We start from the raw sequence: 25,380 nt of genomic DNA, 5'->3' as shown, positions 1-25,380 counted from the left end.
ATAAGTAGTCTTAGACCAGATCCTGCTGGGTATCTGCCCATATTACACCACAACTGGGATATTTGCTGGGAGCTGCTCAGAAAGCACAAGGGGCTAGAAGCTGGGGCACATTTCAATGATTACAAGTTTCCCACCACATCAGAGTTGCAGGACGGTTGCCGGGAAAATTACACTACTGCTGCCCGTTTTAGTTTAGCTAATGTTGGTTGGGTATATTCCTGGAGGCATCATCCCATCAAGGGGGCTGTGGCCCCATCACTTTTACCAGCCATAAAGGGAAGCAAACTGAGAGAGGGCGTGAAGGATGGTGTCTTGGGGAGAAGAGGCTGGGCAGGGAGGTTGGGAGAAGAAATGACACGAGCAGGGCCTTGGGAAGGGGTGACATGGCCCAGAGGGGCCACAGCTCCAGTGCCCGTAGCACCCCCAGTTTTAGGGAGCTTCCATCCCCCTGCATCACATTATATAGCTCTTAATGAAAGATTAATATTTAATTCCTGGAGACTCCAGGACAATCCAGGACGGTTGGCAATCCTCGTGGTATCTTTGTTTGGAACAAAGATAGTAAGCCATCACAGATGCACACATATTGCAAATAGCCTTTATGAGGAGCAAACTAAGATACAGTACACCTTAATGAAGGGGGAGAGCAATCAATAGCACATGCACATGGCAACAGCATACTGAGGAGCCCAACAAAAGGCATGCTGAAGAAATTAGATACATGAAAATGAATTTTAAAAGTGTTTTACTGACAGAATGTATGGTATTTGCACATATTGGTCCTCAGAACTACACTTTAGATTGACAGTGAGTGACATCAAATAGGAACCCTTTTTCTCCCTTTTCTCCTACACAACACAAATTGCCAGCTTACACTCACACACATACACTTGAGTGTCTGTTTCTCTAACCACACAAAATTGCCAGTTACCCTCCCTGGTTGGGGACTTTTTCAAGTACACAGTTGCTTTTAATGTTTGATTAGGTATGATAACAGGATAAAATGTTCCTGGAACAGTATAGTGGCTGCGGCTCAGATTTGCAACATTTTTCACTGATTGCTGGAAACTGAACATCTAGCGTTATAGTGACAACATACACATAGCTATTGTTAGGGCTACCCCAGCAGAAGCTATTTTCAGGGACTTACAACTTAGTTGCAAAAATGTACTCTAGGCTAAGGCTTTGTATCCAAGGTTTCAGGGAAGATTACACCACTGCTGCCCATTTTAGTTTTGCCAATTTCGGTTGGATATATTCCTGGAGGCATCATTGCATCAGGAGTGCCATGGGCCCATCACTTTTACCAGCCATAAAGGGGAGCAAACTGAGACTGGGCACAGAGGATGGTTTTTAGCTTACTTTTAGACTTTTATGAACCATTTTTAAAGTCACACATTTAAATGGCAAGTTGTGCTGTGCTTTTCCCAGGACCATCACATAAAATTGCATAGCAACATCTTCTCCATAGGCATACAAACACAATACATAGATTTTTTAGAAACTTATGTGGATTCAGACATTCTAAGGCTCTGATCCTGCAATTGCATTCTCTGGGGCAAACTGTGCAGCTTCACATAACTGCAAGTTGTCTATAATGTTCCAATTGCAGAATTGGCATGCAATTTTGGAACTGATTGAGCAGCCCTATTAAATTCAAGTTATTTTATTTTAGGGCTTCTGAGCACTCTACCAGGAATGTTCCAACACATAGGCTATGTCTAGACTGCAAGCCTCTTTCGAAAAAGGTACTTTCGAAAAAGCCTCTTTCGAAAAAGAGCATCTAGACTATAACCAGTACTTTTGAAAAAGCAAGTCACTTTTTCAAAAGGGATCACCCAGGCAGTCTGGATGCTCTCTTTCGAAAAAGCACAGCTTACATTACATAGCGCCTTTTTTTGAAAAAAGGCGTTATTCCTGTAAAACGAGATTTTCCACGGTCGAAAAAACTGCTGCGTTCTTTCTATTTACTTTTGAAAGAATGTAGTAGAAGTTGAAGTTTTTTCTGAAAAAAGGCCACTTTTTTCGAAAAAACCCTGTAGTCTAGACACACCCAGGCTACGTCTACACTGGCATGATTTTCCGAAAATGCTTTTAACAGAAAAGTTTTCCGTTAGAAGCATTTTCGGAAAAGCACGTCTAGATTGGCAGGATGCTTTTCCGCAAAAGCACTTTTTGCGGAAAAGCGTCCATGGCCAATCTAGATGCGGTTTTCTGCAAAAAAGCCCCAATCGCCATTTTCGCCATCGGGGCTTTTTGCAGAAAACACTACTGTGCTGTTTACACTGGCCCTTTTGCGCAAAAGTCTTTCGGAAAAAGACTTTTGCCCAAACGGGAGCAGCATAGTATTTCCAGAAAAGCACTGACGATCTTACATGAGATCGTCAGTGCTTTTCCAGAAATTCAAGTAGCCAGTGTAGACAGCTGGCAAGTTTTTCCGCAAAATCAGATGATTTTGCAGAAAAACTTGCCAGTCTAGACACAGCCACACAGTGGCAAAAATGCTGCTACTTCCTAGCCCAGAGGTCACCAACCAGTAGATCGGGATCTACTGGTAGATCTTGGAGCCTTTGACAGGTGATCCTGACCGGTGTGGTGAGAAGGCTATCAAGTGCTGACATTTCATCTGCCCCTCTCAACACTGCCCTGCTGCTCCTGCCCTCTGCACTGGAGCTGCACCCCACCCCTGGGAGCTTCTTGCTTGCTGTGAAGGGAACAGGAAGAAGAGGACGGGGTGCTGAAGTTAGGGCGCCCTTCCCCCCACTCTGTACCCCATCCAGGGCCGGCCCGAGCCATACTTGCATCCCAGGCAGTGGGCGCACAGCGCATGCGCAGCCCTGCCCTGGGCACGTGGCACCTGCTTAATGTGTACGGGGCGCCTCGCCCCCGGGTGCGTGACACATGTGCGGCCCCGCCCCCGCATGGCAACCTCTGGAAGGCACCTGATGCGGCGCCCCTTACCACTTCAATCAGGTGCCTCCCATAGGTTGGCGCCCTGGGCAGCTGCCCGGCTAACCCCTCCTTAATCTGGCCCTGACCCCATCTCCACATAGTTGGGGGAGAGGGGAAGGCAGAGATGGAGACAGTTTGCTGGCTGCTTTTGGGATTAGGGGTAAACTGTATCACCACCCAGAAGCCACCTTCTGGGTTGTAAGTGGTGCCCAGCTGGAGCCCACATCCAAACCCCAGCCCCAGTCCTGAACCTCTCCTGCACCCCAAATCTCTGCCTTAGCCCTGAGTCCTTCTGCCTCCCAGAGCCTGCACCCTGAATTACCCCTGCTGCTCAACTACCTCAGCTCAGAATCCCTCCCACACTCCAGATCTTTTAGCTCAAGGTCAGAGTCTGTATTCCCCTATCCCACACCCCAGTCTTCTGTCCTCAGTCTGATAAAGTGAGTGAGGATGGGGGAGGGTGAAAGGATGGAGTGAGCAGGGGCGGTGCCTCGGAGAAGGGGTGGGAAGGAAGCAGGGCAAGCATGTTTTGGTTTGGGGTAGATCCTGGATTGCACTTAAATTTAAAAAGTGATCTCATGATTACAAAGGTTGGAGACCACTGTCCTAGCCCACTCCCCCAATGCTAACATCAGAGTAACTGCACTGGTGCTGGGGCAGCAAACAAGGAGAGAATTACCTGAAACACTCATGTAGACAAGGCTTAAAATACTTTAATTCAGTGGGCCTCCTGCTATTAGTAAAGCTCATAGGATTGCATCTTTTGTTTAGAATATGACATTCACATAAACAAACAAGCAATCCACTTGAGCAACCTATTAAATGTAGATTTGCATCATAGAAAGCAGGGCTTCTGAAGCAACAGTTGTAAACAATTAAGATATTTATTTTAACAAAATATCTTAGAAAATTTAGCAAACAAAAAAAGTGTATTTTTTTAAATGGGAATGATATTTTTATATTCAGCTACCTCAAAAATTATTGGACGAGTTTGTCTTAAACTGTCTCAGAAGCATTGATCTTAGAGTGAAACCAAGGATGGAAAGTTTCAGGCAGAAAGAAGAGCTCAGAGGAAGTAGTGAAGGAGTGAAAAGAGGAGTTTATATATAAAGACTCAAACTCCCTAATGGAATTCCACAGTAGACAAGAATGGCTCCCACAAAGCCAACAGGGTTTTATGGTGTGTGTGTTTTTTTTAAATGTGCTTAGTTCATATTTAATTACTTGATTTAAAATGTCTGCTTTGCTGGTGCATCTATCTCAGAAGAGATTTTATACAATTAAAAATACAGGAATACATATTTATTAAAAAAAGAATCATTACTTTTTCTTCTCTTTCCCGATGTAGATAAGTAATGTGTATTGTATATAATCTTGTACAGTTTATCAAAAAATAACTACAAACTTTGAGCAATTTTTTATAATTATTAGTAGCTTGCACCACAAACAGACAAAACCCCAGAAAATCCAGAGGGAAGACTGACTCTCCACTTCCTAAACTCACTCTCTTGAGGTGGGGGTGCATGTGGAGAAGGAGCAATACAGTGTGTGAATTCAGGACCAGAATGCCAGCCTCAGCTTTGAATTTGGCAAGCTGGGTTTTATTTACAGCTGGGGCGGAGATTACATTTGTAGCCCGCAACCCCCAGCTTCAGGAGAAAAGTCTGAACTCCTCTCAAGGTGTGAAGCACAGGGCTCCCACCTCCTCCAGCCTTGAGCTTCAGTGCTCCCCAACCCCCCCGCTGTGAAAGTGGAGAAGAGGAGCAAGAACAAAGTCACATGAAGGGAATGCTAACTACACTGCAAACTCTGCTGCTTCCAGGCAGCTCCTCCAGCCGCTGCCTTTCTCTCTCTGGCTGACTTGGTTAAAATCATTGTTTGGCTCCAGCATTAACTACATTCCAGAGGGACGCAGCGCCCAGTCTCCTTCCTCGCATTCCTGCCCCACACAAAGGAGTCCCTCCCTCGCCTGGCCTCTGTGCATCTCTCCCAGCGCCACAAAGACCCTGCGAGCCGGGAGCTGCATTTGCCCCCAGGCTCGGAGTTTGTCGCCGGCGCTTGGTCTAGGTGCAACTCTGCTGGGGAAGGGGGAGAAGGCAGGCAGCCCCTGAGTGCAAATTCCTCCGCGCAGCGCGCCATTGACTGGCCCGAGCAACTTATTTAAGGCTGGAAATTGACACACGGGGGCTTTTTCTTCGCCTCTCGCCTCGTCCTGCGCCGGGAGCCGGCCGCGCGAAGGGCTTTGGCGCAGGGATGCCTTTGAGGTGACCTGGGGCCAGGAGCTGCCGCCGTGTCACCTGGTTGCAGGATCCGTGGGGTAGGGGGAGCAGAGTGGGCAGGGAAGTGCCTGTCCCCGCTGCAAACTTCGCAGCCGGCGGCTTCGGTCGCTTCCCCCCCCCCACCCCCTCCGGGCTCGGGGCCGGCGGAGCATGGAGCGGTACGAGGCGGACGCTGCCCGGCAAGCCAGCAAGTTCATGGAAGGTCTGTCCCTCTACGAGGCGTGCCAGGACGGGCTGCCCGGCGGCAGGAGCCGGCGGGAGCTGGGGCCGCTGGCAGACGCCCCCCGGGCCATCCCAGCCCATCTGCCGGCGGCGGAGCCGAGAAGCAAGAAGATGAATGGCAGCCTGGCCCCCCCGCCGCACGCGGCCCCCCCGGGGGACGCCCAGGCCGCTGCCTCGGGCAGAGTGTACCAGGCGGCGGCCGCCCCCCAGCCCCGCTCGGCGAACGGCCGGGGGGGCGGGCAGGAGCCGGGCTGCTGCGAGGAAGGGCTCTGCACCCGCTCCGAGGTGGCGCTGCCCTGCTACGGCGGCTTCGCCGACAAGAGCCGGCGCTATTCGGCCGAGAGCGCCCGGCACAGCGCCGGCAGCGCCTACGAGGGCGCCTACGTGCCCAAGCCGGCCGGCTCCTACCCCGGCCGCGCCCACGAGGGCAAATACAACGCGGCCAGCCCGCGGGCCAGCCTGGCCGCCGCCTGCCAGGAGCCCGGCCGCTACTCCAGCCCGCGGGCCAGCCTGAGCGGCTACGACAAGTTCTCCAGCCCGCGGGGCAGCCTGGTGGGGCCGGGCCCGGAGAAGTACCCCAGCCTGGGGCAGTACGAAGGCAGCGCGCTGAGCCCCCGCTCCAGCTACGCCAGCACGGCCAGCGACACCAGCAAGCACTCCAGCCCCCGGGCCAGCCTGACGGGCTACGACTGCGGCAGCAAGCCCAGCAGCAACCGCACCAGCGGCATCAGCATGGGCTACGACCAGCGGCACATCAGCCCCCGCTCCAGCACCGCCAGCCAGTACTCGTGCACAGCCAGCCCCCGCTCCAGCTACTCGGACTCCCGCTACGGCCCGTCGGGGAACCCCGAGCTGGAGGGGGCAGGCGGGCACGGGCTGGCGCTGGTCAGCCCCCGGTCCAGCCTGTGCAGCCAGGATGGCCGGAGCGGGGCGGGAGGGAACTGCAACCCGTCTGTGATCAGCCCCAGGTCCAGCATCTCCAGCCACAGCTCCAGAAGCTCGAGAAGCTCGCGAGGCTCCATGAGCGCTTACCCGGAGCTCCAGCTGCCCTCGCCCCGCTCTTCCATGCTGGGGCCAAGTTTGCAGGAAGAAAACGCCCTGCAGGAGCACGGAGATGCTTATCCCAGGCACGAGCAGCAGCATCCTGTTGCCTCCGGCAACCCTGACGCCGCCCCAGGGACCCTAGCCCCCTACCCCTACAGCCCAGCCAAAGGGTCCGCCTCGGCTCCAAAATTCAAGCTTCCCTATCAGGTCACGCCGTCCAGGGAGAGCGGACCCAGCCAGGCGGAGAGGAGGTTGGAAGCCTTGACACTGGAGCTGGAGAAGGAGCTGGAGATGCACATGAAGAAGGAATATTTTGGTAAGTGGCATCCTCTTGCTTTTCTCTGGGAGTGCAGTGCCTGGGCCAGGTGGTTGGGGGGGGGGGGGGAGGAACATGAGGGTTGCTCCTCAGGTGAGCAGAACTGGTTTCAAGTTGACTTGCTGTGTACATCTCAATAACGGACTGGGGGAAAACAAATCCAGTAATCGCTTGATTTTTTTTTTTAACCTGCTGGTTTGTAGTCCTGAAAGGCACAACATGAGAATCATTAGCTTGTAAACATCAGGCTGATAAAAGATGACCCCTTTATAGGATTTTATTTGTAACTGTTTTACCTTTAGGAAAATAGTCCCTGACGTTCACGTCTGTTCTGTAGCCAGGCTATTTAAATAGGAACCTACTGTTAAAGTCTGCTATAGACCAGAGCGAAAAAACCGTCTTTCAAAAAAAAGTTTTCTTAATCGTATCCCTCTATCTTTAGATTGCATTTCTCCTGATCCATTCCACCAGGTAGACTAGCTCAAGTTCTCCCCCCCTCTCCGCCCTCCCCCCCAGATGCTTTTTAGCCCATTTTGCTGTCAAAAATCTGGGGGTTGTTTGTTTTGGAGCTTCTCTCCTTGTGTTTATCCTTTCTGCAGTTTGTCGTTTTCTTTCCTTTGGTGTGGTTGGCAACAATGCCTAGTCTAGTGTATTCTTGAAGCACTTGTTTGTGCTAGTGTGGTTTGGTATGACATGGTTAATTATCTTTCCATTCTAAACTGAACTTTTCAGGGCACCCTAACTCAGCATAGATGTTAGTGTGATTTGAATTAGGTAGGTTTGAAGCCTTTGGTCCAATGGGCAAACTGGGGAAGCCGGGATTAGGACTTGGTTCAATTAAAATCTTTGTCTTGATTCAAGATGAGAGAGGAGCATAGGAATCTCTGGTGCAAGGCCTTGCTTGACTCTTCACAGCACACTAGTCTGACTCATCTTGGATTTGCACCTAGGAAGAGCTGATTGAGGTGATGGGATCCTTTCCTGCCAGGAGGCAGCTAAGTCAGCCTGCTTGTATATCTTCTCCTTTCCTCTCTGTGCTTCTGTCTTTCTGAACAATAACAGCTCTGGGGAAACAAATGCATTTTGCAGTTCGTCTGCAGTGTAAATTAAGCCCATTTGGTTTTTTTTTTTAAATGAAAGGAAATGGCCAAGATATTTGCATATGAAAGACAACTACAGAGCTCTTGCAAATACTGCCCCATTCTCTACAGGTGCTAGGGATCTCCAGTGCAGCCAAATGGCATGTGGTAGGAAGGCTTAGGCCGGGTGTACTCATGTGGGTTAGAGATCCAAGTTCTGTAGAGGATGCCTTGCTTGGTTGTGCATAGTAGCAACTTGGAAATGGGTCAGGGAAGACACTTTGATACACTGAGATATGTCAGCTGGCAGTTGTTTCCTGTGGAGCAGTGAGACTGGCTCTGTGGTCTTTAAGGGGAAGGTTTTCCCCTCAATGCCCAGACCATTTACTCAGGTTGCGTGCCAAGGTGAGACAGGCCTTACCCATTAGCTACGTTCTTGGCTCAGGTGCATGTTCTGAAGGACCATGATCCATATTATTTCAAGGGATTTAAAAAACCCCAAACAAGTTCATGACTACTTTGGACTGTGTGAAAGTGTTCCACAGGAGAGGCAGAACTGCAAGAGGATCACTGATGTAACCACATCTGTGCAAAAGGTTGGAGTGTCAATGAATGTGTCCTTGCGTGAACAAAAAATTTGTGTCTGCCTCTGTATGTGGATATCCACATCAGTAGATGCAGATATCTGCAACTTTATGGAGTTCTAAATACAAAATTTGTATCCACAGCCACAAAAATGAGCATGGATAGCTGAGGATTTGCAGGGCTCTGCCAGAGAAGTGCGGGTTGGCACAGAAAAAAGACCAGAGAAGGGCAGTTGTGGTAGCTGAGAGCATCCCAGAGCATCAGGAAGGACCTGTCTTGCACACATACCAAGTACATTGCTTTGAGGTTCTCAAATTCCTGTGAATAGAAATAGGAATATTCATGCTGATGAAACAAGAGGGTGAGCGATAGGAAGTGGGTTCAGAGACATGCGAGACACAAATATGAGTACGAGAACCGATTGTACAACTAGGTTGTGAATCACATTGCTTCTGATCTCGTTGGAGATGGGAAGGGGCTACCCACTATATAAATATTACAATTATTTATGATGACCCATAAAGTATCCCTGGAAGCTGAATCATGAAGTTAATTGTCACATTAGGCACAGGGATGTTTACCTTGCAAATCTCAATGGATTTCATTGGAAGTGTGAGCACCCAGATGCTTTTAGAGCAGAAAAGGTTAGCCTGATAGGCCTGGTGCTCTAAAAGCAGTCTCATGGTGCAAGGATGTAGCATGGGAATAAACCAGAGAGAATGGAAGAGTCCAGAGAGAGATGGACTGGTAGAGCATGTATGTGCAAGAGGGTCTCCGTAGATAAACAAATTCTTATTAATTAAAAGGTTAGCTGCCGCTAGGCACATGTATATGCTATAGCTGGAGTGAGGAAACCTACAGCTCACAGTCTGGATTTGGCTGTAGCTTAATTTTATCAGGCCCATGGCAAGTCTCACCCACCTCCTAACCCCACACAGATGGAGCCTGGAGCATCGGCTCATCCTGCTGCAGGGTCAATGCTCCCCACGAGGTTGGAGTTGTGAGTGCCACTTCTCTCTGCTGCAGGGGGAAGCACCAAGCCACTGCACCCCCTTAGGTGGGAGAGCTGTGTGTTTTATGCTTGTCTCTTTTAAAATAAACAACTAAATTAACTTGCTTTTTACTTGTGTGTGGCCTGCGATGGTTCCAAACATCAGACTTTACCTAGTTCATTAGTACACAGAAGGCGCCTGCTAAATAGGGTTTATGACAGCTGATTACAGACTACCAATGTTGTGCAGCACCTAATTAAATTAAATTACTGTTGTTTTTAGTAGGACTTTATGGGCTTGATCCTGCAGTTCTCTGAGTCAAAGCACCCATTGAAGTGAATGAGGGTTGGGCACGGTGTCTGTCACTAAAAATTGAAAGGGTGAAAAGAAATAGAATCAGAGTAGTAGTAGGAGCTGCAAGAGGCTCAGAGCAATGGGGTAGGAAGCTGTCTTCTTCTGACAGATATAGTGGCTAGTCATTTGGATTCTGCTTAGGTTGTCTTTGGAAGCCCCTCCTAGCACTCACTGATAGTAAATCAAAAGGCAATAGAAATACACTACTGCATACACTACTGCATTCAATCCTAAGTGTCTGCATATGCCCCTATAAATGAACGTAAAGCCCTGGCTACCCAGTCACTGTAGCTTCTGTACTTGGGTCAGTATATAAAAGGAGTACTCGGTTAGGAAGTATCAGATTTGCAAAGAAGACCTGCAAATACCTGCAATGTTCAGGCATGCTATAACTTTACCTGCAGAAAATGAAAGTGTTAATCCTAATAGTCTAACAAACACAGCAAATGGTTTAATGCTCCTTAGCTGGATCAGCCTAAGTATCTAGTAAGTACACTTACAGGTTGTGGTGCTGCTAATTTTGGTATCTTTCAATACCAGCTCTTATAATCTCTGTTTGAGATGAAGGCTTGTCTACATGGGGATTTTACATTGAAGTAACTTTAGTTGATATGCCTGACAGGACCTTATGTCTACACGCAGTCTTTTTTTAAAGTGACTTTTTTTAAAGAGTCATTTTTACAGCTGCATTAAGTAATTCTCCATGGAACAGGAGTAACTCCACTTCGTGGTGACTTTGCTTTAAGGTTCCTATGATTCCATGGCTCTGCTGCTGGCATGTGTTGCACTACATTGTTTTTCACCTGCACTAGTCTGCCTGCGTACTTGTGTTTACACCACTAATCCAGGGTCATCTTCTCTGGATGGCACCTCTCCATTTACATGCATGTAATAGTGAGTTCATACACTGGGGTCTTATTCCTACTATAACAGCTGTACCCTAGAGCTTCCACATGGATGCCTGCAGAGCTCCTCCTGGACTTGACTGCCCTCTTTGGAGGGCTGCCTGTCCAATCCCGTCTCTCTCCAGACTGCAGATATGTACAAGTCTGTCAGAGCAAATGAGGAAAAAGAGCTAGCCCCAGGGCAGAGTCCAGGAGCAGAACCCAAAGGCAAGGTGAGAAAGGCCTCTCTAGTAATGCTTCCACTATCTGCCCATGCTAGGAGGACCTGGAACACATTTTGGCAAGTGATGCCACCACTGTGCTCAAGAATGATGTGGTAGCTGGTTTTCACAAGACAACGGCAGGCAGCCTGACAAGCACCCTGGATCCTGCATAGACCATAGGCTCTGAAAAGGCACAGATATTTTTTTTGAACAGGTCACACAGTTCTTGGCTATCAGATTTGGAGACTACATAAGAACCCCCTGTAGACAGCTAGACCTACTCCTCTGCAGGGTACCTCTAGTATCAGCCAACCTGAAAACGTTGCTGAGGGAAGCTGCTCAGTGTTGTCTTGTTGAAATCCCCCTATGCTGTGTGCTGTATTGTGACTTTTTCTGGGTATTGTGTGGCAATGTTAAATTTTGATGAATCAGCGAATCGAGTAGTTGATGGAATCTCCATGGACTACTCAGTCAGGGTACATCTACACTACTGCATTATTTTGAAATATCTTATTTTGAAATAACTAATGCATCTACACACACAATGCATTTCAAAATAGCCGGTTCTCAGGTTTCCCTGCTTGCTTGCCTACCTCAATGTGGGACAGCAAAGCATTTTTTTTCTCTGTGTGCTCTGGTTGCCCTCACTCAGGACACCACAGCACCCTGCAACATGGCACCAGAGCTGCCCCTGGGCACTCTGTTGCTTCTCATGGACATGTTACTGCGAGCCTGGCTGCACTTTCTGCAGGCTGCCATCAGGGAGGTCCATTGTGGGGCTGTCAGCATCCAGGAGGCCCTGTGGGAGAGCTTCCACCCTGAGGAGCACTAAGAGCCTCCCTGGTCTGCCCCTCTGGGGGCTTGTTCCTCTTTCCTCCCTCACGGCCTTCCATTTACCCCCCTCTAACCCTTCCTGATGTCAGATAAAATACACGTATTTTCATTAACACAAACTCTCTTTTATTTAACAAAACTGGGGTGGGGGGAATGAAACTGGTGAGGAGGGAGGGGAAAACCAGGGAGGAGGGAGCTGGAAGGGAGAGGCAAGGGGAACAAGGGGGAGGGGAAGCTCAGGACTCAGGATTGGGGGTCTTGCTGTGCCGACTGCCTCCCAGCACCACAGCAACCCTGGGGAGATGGGGAGGGGGAAGGGGGAGAAGTAATGGGGGGAGGAGGAGGAGTGGTGGCTGCGGAGGCAGCAGGCACTGCACCAGTGTCTGCAGGTGCTGGCAGATGGCACAGCCCTGGGCAAGCTGCTCCCTCTGGAGCTGAAGCTCCTCTTGCACCCACTGGTCGAGGGTGCGGTGCAGGGCTCGCAGTGCCCCCAAGTTCTGCTGTCGGTACCCCTCCACTGCACAGGTGGTCCTGTGGAGCCCTTGGGTGTGGAAGCATGTCCCGGGTGGGGTGGTGCATCCTGCATGTGCAGTTGGTGCAGCTGTGGAGAAACAAGAGAATTGGTAAGTTCTCCTTGGTGACACAGTGGGTGTAGCCCAGCCCAGCCCCCCCTCTGCAAGGTGAGGATGACCATTCCCTGCACCATCAGAGCCGATGTGCTTGCACACAGGCCATGCCCACCGGAGGGCAACTAAAAGGATTAGGGGGCTGGAGCATATGACCTATGAAGAGAGGCTGAGGGAGTTGGGTCTGTTTAGTCTGCAGAAGCTAAGAGTGAGGGGGGATTTGATAGCAGCCTTCAACTACCTAAAGGGAGGCTCCAAAGAGGCTGTTCTCAGTAGTAAATTTTCAGATTGGAGAGGGGTAACTAGTGGTGTACCCCAAGGGTCAGTCCTGGGACCAATCCTGTTCAACTTATTCATAAATGATCTGGAGAAAGGGGTAAGCAGTAAGGTAGTAAAGTTTGCAGATGATACAAAACTGTTTAGGATAGTCAAGACAGAAGCAGACTGAGAGACTCTAAGAAGAACTCACCAAACTGAGTGATTGGGCAACAAAATGGCAAATGAAATTTAATGTGGATAAATGTAAAGTAATGCACATCGGGAAAAATAACCCCTACTACACGTACAGTATGATGGGGGGCAAATTTGGCTACAACAAATCAGGAAAGATCTTGGCGTTATCGTGGACAGTTCTCTGAGAACTTCCACACACTGTGCAGCGGCGGTCAAAAAGGCAAATAGGATGCTAGGAATTATTAGGAAAGGGATAGAAAATAAGACCCAGAATATCTTACTGCTCCTGTATAAAACTATGGTACGCCCACATCTTGAATACTGTGTACAGATGTGGTCTCCTCACCTCAAAAAAGATATTTTGGCCTTGGAAAGGGTTCAGAAAAGGGCAACTAAAATGATTAGGGGTTTGGAACGGGTCCCATATGAGGAGAGGTTAAAGCGACTGAGACTTTTCAGTTTAGAAAAGAGGAGATTGAGGGGGGATATGACAGAGGTATATAAAATCATGAGTGGTGTGGAGAGGGCTGATAAAGAAAAGTTATTTATTAGTTCCTTAAATAGAAGAACTAGAGGACACCAAATGAAATTAATGGGTAGCAGGTTTAAAACTAATAAAAGAAAGTTCTTCTTCACACAGCGTGTAGTCAACCTGTGGAACTCCTTGCCAGAGGAGGCTGTGAAGGCTAGGACTATAATAGAGTTTAAAGAGAAGCTAGATAATTTCATGGAGGTTAGGTCCATAAAAGGCTATTAGCCAGGGGATAAAATGGTGTCCTTGGCCTCTGTCTGTCAGAGGCTGGAGAGGGATGGCAGGAGACAAATCGCTTGATCATTGTCTTTGGTCCACCCTCTCTGGGGCACCTGGTGCTGGCCACTGTCGGTAGACAGGATACTGGGCTAGATGGACCTTTAGTCTGACCCAGTACAGCTGTTCTTATGACAGATGGCAGAATAAGGAGCAATGGTCTCAAGTTGTGGTGGGAGAGGTCCAGGTTGGATATTAGGAAAAACTATTTCCCTAGGAGGGTGGTGAAGCACTGGAATGGGTTACCTAGGGAAGTAGTGGAGTCTCCATCCCTAGAGGTGTTTAAGTCTCGGCTTGACAAAGCCCTGGCCGGGTTGATTTAGTTGGGATTGGTCCTGCCTAGAGCAGGGGGCTGGACTTGATGACCTTCTGAGGTCTCTTTCAGCTCTAGGATTTTATGTCCTGCTACCCTGGGAGTAGGAGCTACCTTGAGACCACACCCATGCCACTGTGGTGTGTACAGTGTGGGTGGGGTGTGGGGGGGGGGAGATGTCCCCTGCCTCTGTGTAGAGTGGCCTTGTGGAGGGAGGATGTCCTGCTGTGTCCCACCCCAGAGTCACGAGAATGTCATGTCTCTTCACACACACGTGTGGCTAACAGGGTAAGGCCCCATGTGGCAGCCAGCTGGGGCTACATGTCCGGGGTGGCATGGCACATGCTCACACATGCACAGGTTACTGCATGATCTGTGGACAGCAAGGCCCACGTGCGCAGACCCTGGTTTCTGTGTCATTCCCCCCCACCCCCTCAAGATGCGGTCCAGGGCATCAAAATAGAGGCAGGTGTCTGCCCCTGTTTGGGAGCTGCCCCCTGTGGCCCTGGCATAGGCCTGCCACTCTTCATTGATTTTCATGCACACCTGCTCCTGGGTTTGCATGGGGCCTTTGGTGGCCAGGCTGGCAGCTATCCTGCCATAGACGGCCGCATTCCTCCATCTAATGCGGAGATCATGGATGTTGGGGGCATCCCCCCCAAACTTGAATAAGGTCCATGATCTCCGTACTGGACCAGGAAGGCGCCTGCCTTCTTCGGGCCCTGGCAGGCTCCTGGGAGCTGGCAGACTGCTCCTGGGGAGCGGTGGAGGGCTGGCTGCCAGTGGGTTGCTGGCTCATGTTTTGGGGCCACTGGGTCAGAGGCAGTGACTGCTGGCTCTGGGCTGGCAGGCTTGGAGCTGGCACAGGCACTGTGGCCAGAGACTACCCCTTTAAGGGCTCAGGGGAGGGAGACAAGTGTTCTTGCTTGAGGCCAGAGTGGCCACCAGGCCACCCTGGGAAGGGCTGGAGGCCCCCTATTTCGAAATAAGTGTCTACACAGCACTTATTTCAAAATTAGCATTATTCCTCGTGGAATGAGGTTTACTGATTTCAAAATAAGCCCTCTGCTATTTTGAATTAATTTTGAAATAGCAATTTGGCTTGTGTAGACGCTAGGAAAGTTATTTTGAAATAACTACTGTTATTTCGAAATAACTTTGACGTACCCTTAATTGATAAGGGGAGGGGGGACACTCACTATCCCAACCATGCCTCTGCCTTTGAATTATAGCAAGAGCCGCCTGTGGCTTTTGTGACATTTCAAAAGGAGAGGCTCAGCCTCTGGGACTGGGCATGAGCCAGAACAGCTGATTCCTGGCTTGCTCCCAATCCTCCACTGCACCTCTGCCTCCCATGTCCCCCTGCGGAGATGGAGCTGAGGGGAATCGGTCTTTAAACCGGCTCTCCCCAGCACTGGCTCCTGCTCCCTCCCCCCTGCTTGCTGCCTCTATTAACAGAGGCAGCAAAGTGGGTGAAGTGGCTTGTGGAGTTGTGACTCAACTACCCGATAAGCATATGCATCCCTGGTACTGGGTGTCTGCTGCCATGTTAGGTGTGGCTAGAGGCCTCTTCCCACCAAAGGGGCTTTTAACCCCTTTCCTCATGCACTTTGGTCAGCATGGCATCTGTGCTGGAAATGCAAAGCACTTTTAGCTCCTGGCCATACCAAATCCCCCATGGATCAGCCACATTTGCCTCCATGCATCCTTCTCAAATGACTTTCTGCTTGCTCTCCTTTCCTTCGCTCTACCTCCTGCTGCTCCTCTCCCTTCCCCACCTTAGAGAGCAGCAACATAGAGGTTAAAACAATCAAAGGCATTGCATGGCAGGCATGCTTCTTGTAGCAGCAGACAGGAAAAGAGCAACAGATGTAATTTTGCTCCCCGTTCTATAAATATCCTCCACTTTTAGCTCACGTGAGCCCGAATCAAGCTTCGCAAATGTTTCAAAATGCATAGGCAGTACAAGGCATTCCTGGGTATTTGACACTCTTAGATTCAGAACAATTACTGTCGAGTTCTGTTTATTTTGTAGTGCACTTTATGGTGATCTGCCAGTGTCATAAAAAAGAACTTAAGGCGCAGCTTGTATTTTGGCACATGCCTTGCAAAGCAATGCAGCTCCCCCTGGACTGACCGTGGCTACCGTTTCCCTTCCACGCCTGCTCCAGATGGAGGACGCCATCCCGGCATATAGCCACACTGCATATCTTCCTGGTTTGCCCATTATCTTCTTGAGCAAGACCTTTCTGTGTCTGCTGAGGATTTGCCTCAGGGTACAATCTCCAACTTAAGGACAGCATGCTGGGGTATGTATTCAATTGCTAACCTGCCCTCTGCCTACCTACAGTCACCCAGCATATTTTTACAAGGATCCCGTACAAAGGGGAAGTAACCTGGAAAATATCTAACCACCTTGAAGTGAATTTCTCCCTCCTCCCCCAGTGGGGAATAACATTCCAAAATTGTGGGAAAAGCAACATTTTGTGGTCGTTGGCATGGGAACTAGGCTTGGGGACAGTAAGTCCTTGTGCTTTTTCTGGTTTCCTTGACTTCCATGACCCTGCTGAAAGGCTGACAAACCTTGGAAGGAAGGAAAAAAGAGAGGAAATGTTCAAGGAACGAGTAACTGCATCCCAACATAGGGCCGTGGAGGGATCGTTCCCAGGAGCAGTCAGAATGGAGGATTTCGGCCTTGACAGGGACACAACGCAGAGGCAAACCAGTGGGTGAGAGGAAGCACCTTCTGTTACAAAGGTCGAGTATAGCACCTGGCTCGGCAGTGACCTGCAAACTAGGGAGAGCATACCACTACTATACTGCAGCCTCCCTTTCAATAAGCCAGATTTCAGGCTCTTCCTCCAGCAAGCCACCCCAATGGAGAAGAAAAATGTACTGCATCCTACCTGCAGGATTTTGTGAGCATTCTACCTGTTGGGCATGCCACAAAGCCGTTTGGCTGAAGTCTCTTTTTTTAATTCAAGCTGTGTTGTTTGTTATCTGTGCTGCTGGAAAACTCAGTAACTTTTCTTTATACCATTCAGCTGAAACATTTCATTATGAATGCTTCCCCTCCTCACCGTCATTCACAGAACATCCCCTCCAGGCTCCCCATAGCACCAGTTCCTAATAAAATGGATACTCCATCACATTTCAGTCATTTCCTTGGTTAGCATGTTCATTATTCACAGCTACCCTCTGGCCTCAAAATAAGCGCATAATGTCCCACTCTGGCCATTAGCCAGAAGCCCCCTCTCTGGCTGTTAGTAAGTATCCCAAAGCCGTTCCACCTCCTGGTCTAGCCCATCCTCCAGATTCTCTCCCTTGGCTCTTATAGATGAGGTGCAAGATGTAGCAAGCCCTAATCCCATGAGGCACGTAATAAGGCATCATCCAGACTTATAACGAGGTACCATCTTTCAGTCTTCAGAGCCCATGCTCCACTGTCTTCCTGCAACTGCTGTTTGTATCTCTTGTCAAGGGTGAAGTAAAAGGATTCATCCACCTAGGAGTCAGATGACAGGGTGGGTCTCCCAAAGTGATGGGAAGAATCATAACCCCATTAATGTCTATCATGCTTTGGAGAGCAAAAATTGCCTTGCCTGTTCCAGCCTAATTCTCTAACCCAGCACTCCCATGAACACTGGTGAACCTTCCAGAGTGGTCAATCAGTGCCATGGAGAAACATCCCTTCCTATTGATAGTATTTGGGCTGATGTGAGGAGTAGAGAATAGGCCCGTGTCCCATCAATAGCCACTCTTTGGGAACTCCGTCTGTTCAAAGCCACCAATAATGTCCTATCTATTGCTAAGCTTTATGATCCACCCCAGCAACACTCTCCGCAGGGCATCCTAGAGCTCAGTGACAACAGACCTGATACTTGATCTGTTTATGCCAATCTGATCAGCTGCTGACCAGTAGCACTTTGGCGTGAGAGGCTGCCAAGAGGTGCTAGCAATACATTGGTGTTCTGCCACTCCAGGTCTGGGGTGAGCACTGCACAGACCTCTAGGAAAGTAGACTTCTGTATTGTGAAGTTCTGCTACTGTTGTTCATTCCAATTCTGCATCACTCTCCCATCTCACAAGTCCGTTCTAGTTGAGCGTGTCCAGAAGAAACATGGCTCTATTGAGTAAAACTGCTCCAGATGAGTGCTCTGACGAAGTAACTGCTTGATTTCGCCTTCCTGCTCCTCCTACCTGTAGCTGTGCTGCATTTGCATTGTGCTTTCCAAAGCCACGGAGCCAGCCGTTTGGCTGCATGACTGCCAATACACGTGCAAATAAATTGCTTGTTTGTTTCAATGCTTGTCATAATTGCAACAATTGGCAGTGTGTCCTCTCTGCTCTGCTGCCTGACAGTAGTTGGAAAATGGGACTATAAAAAACAGAGTGAATTATGGGGGGAGGGGCAAGAGAAGAATCATGGGAGTTTACTTTGACCCTCACATCTTACAATTCTTGAAGATTCCAGTAAAGATCATGAGAAACATCCCAGTGGATAGGGCTGAGTTATGGACCATTGGAAATCCACCCAGACTGTTGTGTGATTAATTTGGAAATGTACAGAGTGGATGCCAGTGATTAACAAGGAAGCCATCTTAAGCCAACATAATGAAGTCATGTGGAGGCCTTTCAGTTCACATATTTAATTCAGTGCAATTGGAGTAAATGCTTTAGATCAATGTAACATTGTCAGGCAGACAAGCTCTAAGACACTTCTTTTTATTCATGTAACAGAAATTCAAATAACTGAGTCTGATGGCACCTTAAAGAATGGTGGGCAGAAGCTTTTGTGAATCAAAACCACTTTGTCATGTGCATGGAGTGGAAAACTAACTAAGACATCTTGTGTATCGTGATGTATGCAGCACATAACGTGAATGTGTTCCAGCAGAGAGGCCATTCCCTTGGAAGTGCAATATGTAGGCTCCCTTAAATGAGAGATTAAACAGGGACTCTCAGTCAGTGTAGTGTAATTTTGGAATTTGTGATACAATGTTGAACAGAGCCAAAGGGGATGTATGAAGATGTAAAATGTACTAAGACCACTAAAGTATTTGTTGCTTTGTATCTTCTGACAATTTTTTAAATGTTAATGGAGTATCTGTATATGAAGTGAGAAATGTAAATGGTATCAAGGGATTGGTTTTTGGGCCTCAGACTTTACTTGTTTGTGAACAGTTTTGTACAACCACACTTACTTTTCACAGCCACTGCACATGTAAGTGGTAGTGCAAAGAAAGCACACGTGCACAGGTGGGGGGCTAGGTTGAGACTGATGGTGATAATCAAACATACGTAAGCTATGTCTACACTGGCGCAATCTTGTGCCAGCTATGCAAATGAGACTAAGCATGGAATATCGCTGAGCCTTGTTGGCATATCTAATGAGCTGCCATTTTTGCATAAGAGGCTCTTGCGCAAGAAAGGAGCTGTCTAAACTGCCCCTTCTTGCGCAAGAAAAACCCTCTTGCGCAATGCCGTTATTCCTGAAAATAATCAGCATAACAGCATTGCGCAAGAGAGTTTTTCTTGTGCAAGAAAGGGCAGTGTAGACAGCTCCTTCTTGCGCAAGAGCCTCTTCTACAAAAATGGCGGCTCATTAGATATGCAAATGAGGCTCGGCGATATTCCATGCTTATCCTCATTTGCATAGCTCTGGTGCAAGATCGCGCCAGTGTAGACGTAGTCTTGGTGTTTGTCACTTACCAGCACACTTTGTAAATCTGAAATTTAAAGTCTGCAGCCTGAGGGCAAAAGGCTGCTGTTAGTGCCCAGAATACTTCTGTTAAAATATTACTCTACCGATTTGAATTTCTTAGGAAGTCCTATACATAAAATATTGTTTCTCCTATTCCCACCAACACAGAAAGATAACAATTGTTACAATTTAGCTGCCTTTTTAGGCAAAACCAATTCTGGGGGATATTCTTTTTTTTGTTTTGTTTTCTTCATTCAGGGCTGAAAAAATCACTCTTCAAATAGGAAGTTACTGGGCGCGTAGCATCAATGTTTTCAGAATCTAAGCATTCCTTTAAAAGAGTGTTTAGGTATAATGGTTACAATAGTAACCTTCCAAACATAAAATCCCCTATTGGAAATGTGTGGGTACCAATGAAACTGACTGGAATCATGTTAATTTCACACAGCCACAGCTTGGAAAGCTCTCCACAGTGGAATCAGACACTGGATTTGCTTACTGGAGAGAGACCAAAACAAAGAGGATGGTGGATGGGGAAATGCTGCAGCAATGGGTGATTATCAGAGAAGCGCCATCACCATCTCAATGGTCATGAGAGGGTGAATGCTGCTTCACTCTTCCAGGAGCCAGCAGGAAGCTCCTGTTTATCAGATGCTTTCTACCTAAGACAACAAAAGATGGAACCCAAAGTAGGGCTCAGGGAGCCCCTCCCCAATAGCAATCCCTTTACCCTCCTCTGTATAGAAGGCAGAGGAGATTTGACTTTGCGCCTAGCTGAGACTCCTGAGTAGGGGAAGATTGGGGAATGAGGAGAGGCTCACCTTAATTTGGGCCTGTGTCTGAAGGTGTGGATAAGTGAAGGCTTTGGATGTGTTTTTGAAATGTGGTATGTGGCTGTGAATGAGTAGGAGAGAGGGAGTGACTGATCAGCTAAGTTAGAAAAGTATGGTGAGTATATAGAAAGAGAACACCCGGGGAGGAGGTAGAGCACACAGCTCAAGCAAAGAGAGAAAGGAGCATGCGGGTGAAGGGAAAGGGAATGGACACTGGAGACCATGCTGGGAATATATGGGATAAAAAGTAAAGTGAAGCTAGGAAGCAATAGAAGGGCTGAGGAAAGCAAGAGAAAGCGAGAAATTGCATGTAACAAGTGATCATATTTTACAATTGACAGCATGCATTCTAAACGGGCAGCTGTCATGCCTTTAAATTGCAAGAAACTTGGCTTGTGGGGGGGGGGAGGCGGCGGGGTTGTCATAGGGAAAATGTTTTTTCTCCTGTCCTAGTAAGCTCACTTCTCAGCCTAGAGATCTGCTGTGTAGGTCTGCCTCCAAGGCCCTTACTTGGGTAGATAGTGAATACCAGTAACATGCCTTCTGGTTAAGTCAGTGGAACAGGATGTGGGAGATCTGAATTATCCGTTTTCTGGCTCTGCCATAGTCTGAGAGAGAGATCTTGGCCAAATCATTTAAACTCCTTGTGCCTCAGTTCTCCATCTGTAAAATGGAGCTATTTCCCTACATCATAGGGGCATTGTGGAGCTATTTCTCTACATCATAGGGGCATTGTGAGACTTAACTGATTAGTGTTTGTAAAGAACTCAGATACTAGTGATGAGCACCCTCTACCAATAAAGGTCTTTTTTAAAAAAAAAAAGATGTTTGTGTATATTAGCAGTAAAGTTTAATTGGTTTTGTAATTCATTTTAGGGCATCCAAACCCGATGGCATAGTTACTGCTCAGCAAAACCAAACTAAAACCATATTGGAGTCAGAACACTGCTGGTTTCTGCTGTCTTGTTCCCCCAGTGTAGTCTGAACATAGTTCTGTAATTCTCTGATTGAATGATTTATGTTTTGAACAGATATGATGTGACTATAGAAGGCGCTAGCCACTTCTAAGCCATGCTTGCACATTTTAAACGTGCTAATTTAGACAGAGCTTCTGATTCTGGGATCTGGATTCTGTACAGTTTACTGTGACTAGTGTTAAATGGGTGTGTGAGCTACTACACTGTGGTCAGTCTCAGTTTAATTCTTAGAATGTACAGACACTCTCTACTATCACCATATGGTCTGGAAAATCTACCAGCACACATGTCTGTGTGAAAACCGTAGCTGATTTTCTAAGCCACATGCTGATGCAGGCCATGTGTCAAAGGGGTGGGAGAATGAGCCAGTCAGTCCTATGGATCAGAACTAGAGATTTTCATTTGTGCTTGAAATGTATATAGAGAAAATGTCTTTTCTGCTTGTCCTTGACAATTAGTGCCTTCAGAGAGAAACAGACTCGTAAAGGCCGAAGATCAGTCCATGCTTCAGATCACTTCACTTTGGGCCTCTGTGTTGATAATTCTGAAGTGACCAGTTCTAATGAACACCTCAGTGTTTTATAGATAAGATCTGTTCATCTCTAGGACTAGTTACTTGTTTGAAACTAGATTTATGTTCTACTCCTAACTGAGTTAAAGGAAATCAAGTCAAATTCCTGGATGTTACTTCAGCCCCTTCTTTAACATTTTCTGTAAAACACATATCCTCTTCCCTCCGCCACCAGCAAGCTTCACCTTGTCAGATGTTCAAGAAAACCTCTTAAGGAAACATTTTAATAGCTTAAAGATTCAGTTTGGGGATTTTTTTCCATCTGATTTTAAGTCCTGTTGGCAGCAATTAGTATAACAGGCCTGCACAACATACAGCCCAAGGGCCACATGTGGCCTGCAGGGGCTCACTGCGGCCTATGCTGACTATGGGTGGCACGGCCCCGTCTGATCCGCCGGCTGGGCGGAGGAGCATAGCGCTGCCGGGGAGGGGGAAGTGTGGCGATTCTCACTGCTGGGCTGCCTGCGTGCAGCTCTGGCGCGAGGAGGCGGGCTGCCAGCCAGACGCCGGGCTGCCAGCAGACGCCAGGATGCTGGCATGACGTGACATCATGACGTCACGGCCGGCAACCGCTGAATTAAAAAAGGCTCCAGCAGCCCCGCAACTTGGAAGGCAGGGAGGGGAAGGGGCTTGTGCTGAGGGGGAGGGGGGCAGGTCAGGAGAAAGGGGAAGGCACGAAGAGGCAGGGTGCAGGAGAGACAAATTCCAGGGGGCCAAGTGGAGACACGCGTGGTGGGTTTTTTTATTATTATTCCCTCAACAAAAATTTTTAGCTGCATGTTCAGTATGTTTTGGGAGAGCATCCCTACTTGTGGCCCGCATCTGTTTTCTTTGGAGTAATATGGCCCTCACTGCTTTCTGAGTTGTGCAGGCCTGTAGTATAATTTCTGTGCGTGAGCCTCCTCAGAAATATGTAGGGGGTATATAAGTGGTGTGGTGTTCTACCACACATTCAGAATTCACACACATTAGCAGTGAATCATTTTATGAACTATGTGGCCATGCCTAGCTGAGTATCAAAGAGCGTGTATCAATGAGCAGGACTTAGCCTTACATGAAAGTCACTGTCTAACTGGCTATATTTAATGTGTGAATAAAGTTGATACAGTTTGTAGGGAAATCTTTTCCAGATTGCACATTTCTATTTTCAGAAACCATAGAGCCAGTTTTTAGTGTATGAACCAAATTTTTTTTTTAAAAGTGTTCCCCTATCTGGGTTCTGCAGCAGCAGCAGCTAACAGATCCTACAGTCAGTGTTATGCTAATATAATTGATGCCTATGGTTAATAACAAGGAATAAACCAACAGTCATATTGATTTCAACTGTTATAAAAAAAAAAGCCGTACCAAGGTTTGCCAAATAATAAAATGACAATTTTGGCAGGAGAAGACCTTTTTATTTTCAAATTTCTAAAAGGATTGTGTAAAGAAAAATCAAAATGGCAGTGAGCCGAAATCTTAAATTTACCTGGGTAAAACTCCCACGTACTTGAGCTGGAGTTTTGCCTGAGCAAATAGTGAGTTCAGAACTTGGCCTAATAACAAGTTGACATCCCAAAAGATATGAAAGGACTATACTTGATAGCATCTGTTTGACACTGCAACAAAATTGCATTTACTTTTCATTTATCATCCCTTCCTTCTCTGTAAGAAGCAGTGAGGGACAAAAAGGTATCTTTTAAGAAGTGGAAGTCCAATCCTAGTGAGATAAATAGAAAGGAACATAAACACTGTCAAATCAAGTGTAAACATGTAATAAGAAAAGCAAAAAAAGATTTTGAGGAACAGCTAGCCAAAAACTCAAAAAGAAATAACAAAATGTTTTTTAAGTACATTAGAAGCAGGAAGCCTGCTAAAAAGCCTGTGGGTCCCCTAGATGATCGAGATATAAAAGGAGCAATCAAGGACGATAAAGCCATTGCGGAGAAACTAAATGATTTCTTTGCTTCAGTCTTCACGGCTGAGGACGTTGGGGAGATTCCTGAATCTGCACCGTCCTTTGTGGGTGATGAATCTGAGGAACTGTCCCGGATTGAAGTGTCATTAGAGGAGGTTTTGGAACAAATAGAAAAACTTAAGGTTAACAAATCTCCGGGACCGGATGGCATTCATCCAAGGATTCTAAAAGAACTTAAATGGGAAATTGCTGAGCTATTATCTGTGGTTTGTAACCTATCCTTTAAATCGGCTTCCGTACCTAATGACTGGAAGGTAGCCAACGTGACACCAATATTTAAAAAGGGCTCTAGAGGCGATCCTGGCAATTACAGACCGGTAAGTCTAACTTCAGTACCGGGCAAATTAGTCGAAACAATAGTAAAGAATAAAATTGTGAAGCATGTAGAAGAACATAATTTGTTGGACAAAAGTCAACATGGTTTCTGTCAAGGGAAATCCTGTCTTACTCATCTATTAGAGTTCTTTGAAGGGGTTAACAAACATGCGGACAAGGGGGATCCAGTAGATATAGTATACTTGGATTTTCAGAAAGCCTTTGACAAGGTGCCTCACCAAAGGCTCTTGTGTAAATTACATGGCCATGGGATAAGAGGGAAGGTCCTTTCTTGGATTGAGAACTGGTTAAAAGACAGGAAACAAAGGGTAGGAATAAATGGTAAATTTTCAGATTGGAGAGGGGTAACTAGTGGTGTACCCCAAGGGTCAGTCCTGAGACCAATCCTTTTCAACTTATTCATAAATGATCTGGAGAAAGGGGTAAGCAGTGAGGTAGTAAAGTTTGCAGATGATACCAAACTGTTTAGGATAGTCAAGACAGAAGCAGACTGTGAGGGACTCCAAGAAGATCTCACCAAACTGAGTGATTGGGCAACAAAATGGCAAATGAAATTTAATGTGGATAAGTGTAAAGTAATGCACATTGGGAAAAATAACCCCAACTATACGTACAGTATGATGGAGGCTAATTTGGCTACGACAAATCAGGAAAGAGATCTTGGAGTTATCGTGGACAGTTCTCTGAAAACTTCCACACAGAGTGCAGCGGCGGTCAAAAAGGCAAATAGGATGCTAGGAATTATTAGGAAAGGGATAGAAAATAAGACACAGAATATCTTACTGCCCCTGTATAAAACTATGGTACGCCCACATCTTGAATACTGTGTACAGATGTGGTCTCCTCACCTCAAAAAAGATATTTTGGCCTTGGAAAGGGTTCAGAAAAGGGCAACTAAAATGATTAGGGGTTTGGAACGGGTCCCATATGAGGAGAGGCTAAAGAGACTGGGACCTTTCAGTTTAGAAAAGAGACTGAGGGGGGATATGATAGAGGTTTATAAAATCATGAGTGGTGTGGAAAGAGCTGATAAAGAA

General features: G+C 47.4%; 1 protein-coding gene across 1 annotated transcript in view; it reads left to right on the top strand.

Annotated features, from left to right (window-relative positions):
• The first annotated feature begins 4,932 nt into the window (after window positions 1-4,932).
• WTIP (WT1 interacting protein) overlaps window positions 4,933-25,380 on the top strand; it is a 142,561-nt gene continuing 122,113 nt past the window's right edge. Inside the window, exon 1 of the mRNA XM_006130558.5 lies at window positions 4,933-6,813. Within this exon, the coding sequence (XP_006130620.3) occupies window positions 5,382-6,813 (1,432 nt within the window). The 5' untranslated portion in view covers window positions 4,933-5,381. The remainder of the gene's footprint in view (window positions 6,814-25,380) is intronic.

This window comes from Pelodiscus sinensis, chromosome 12 (genome assembly GCF_052426305.1).
Source record: "Pelodiscus sinensis isolate ZL-2025 chromosome 12, ASM5242630v1, whole genome shotgun sequence".
NCBI lineage: Eukaryota > Metazoa > Chordata > Testudines > Trionychidae > Pelodiscus > Pelodiscus sinensis.
Note: the sequence above shows the minus strand (reverse complement) of the source record. Positions and strands in the feature narration are given on the sequence as shown.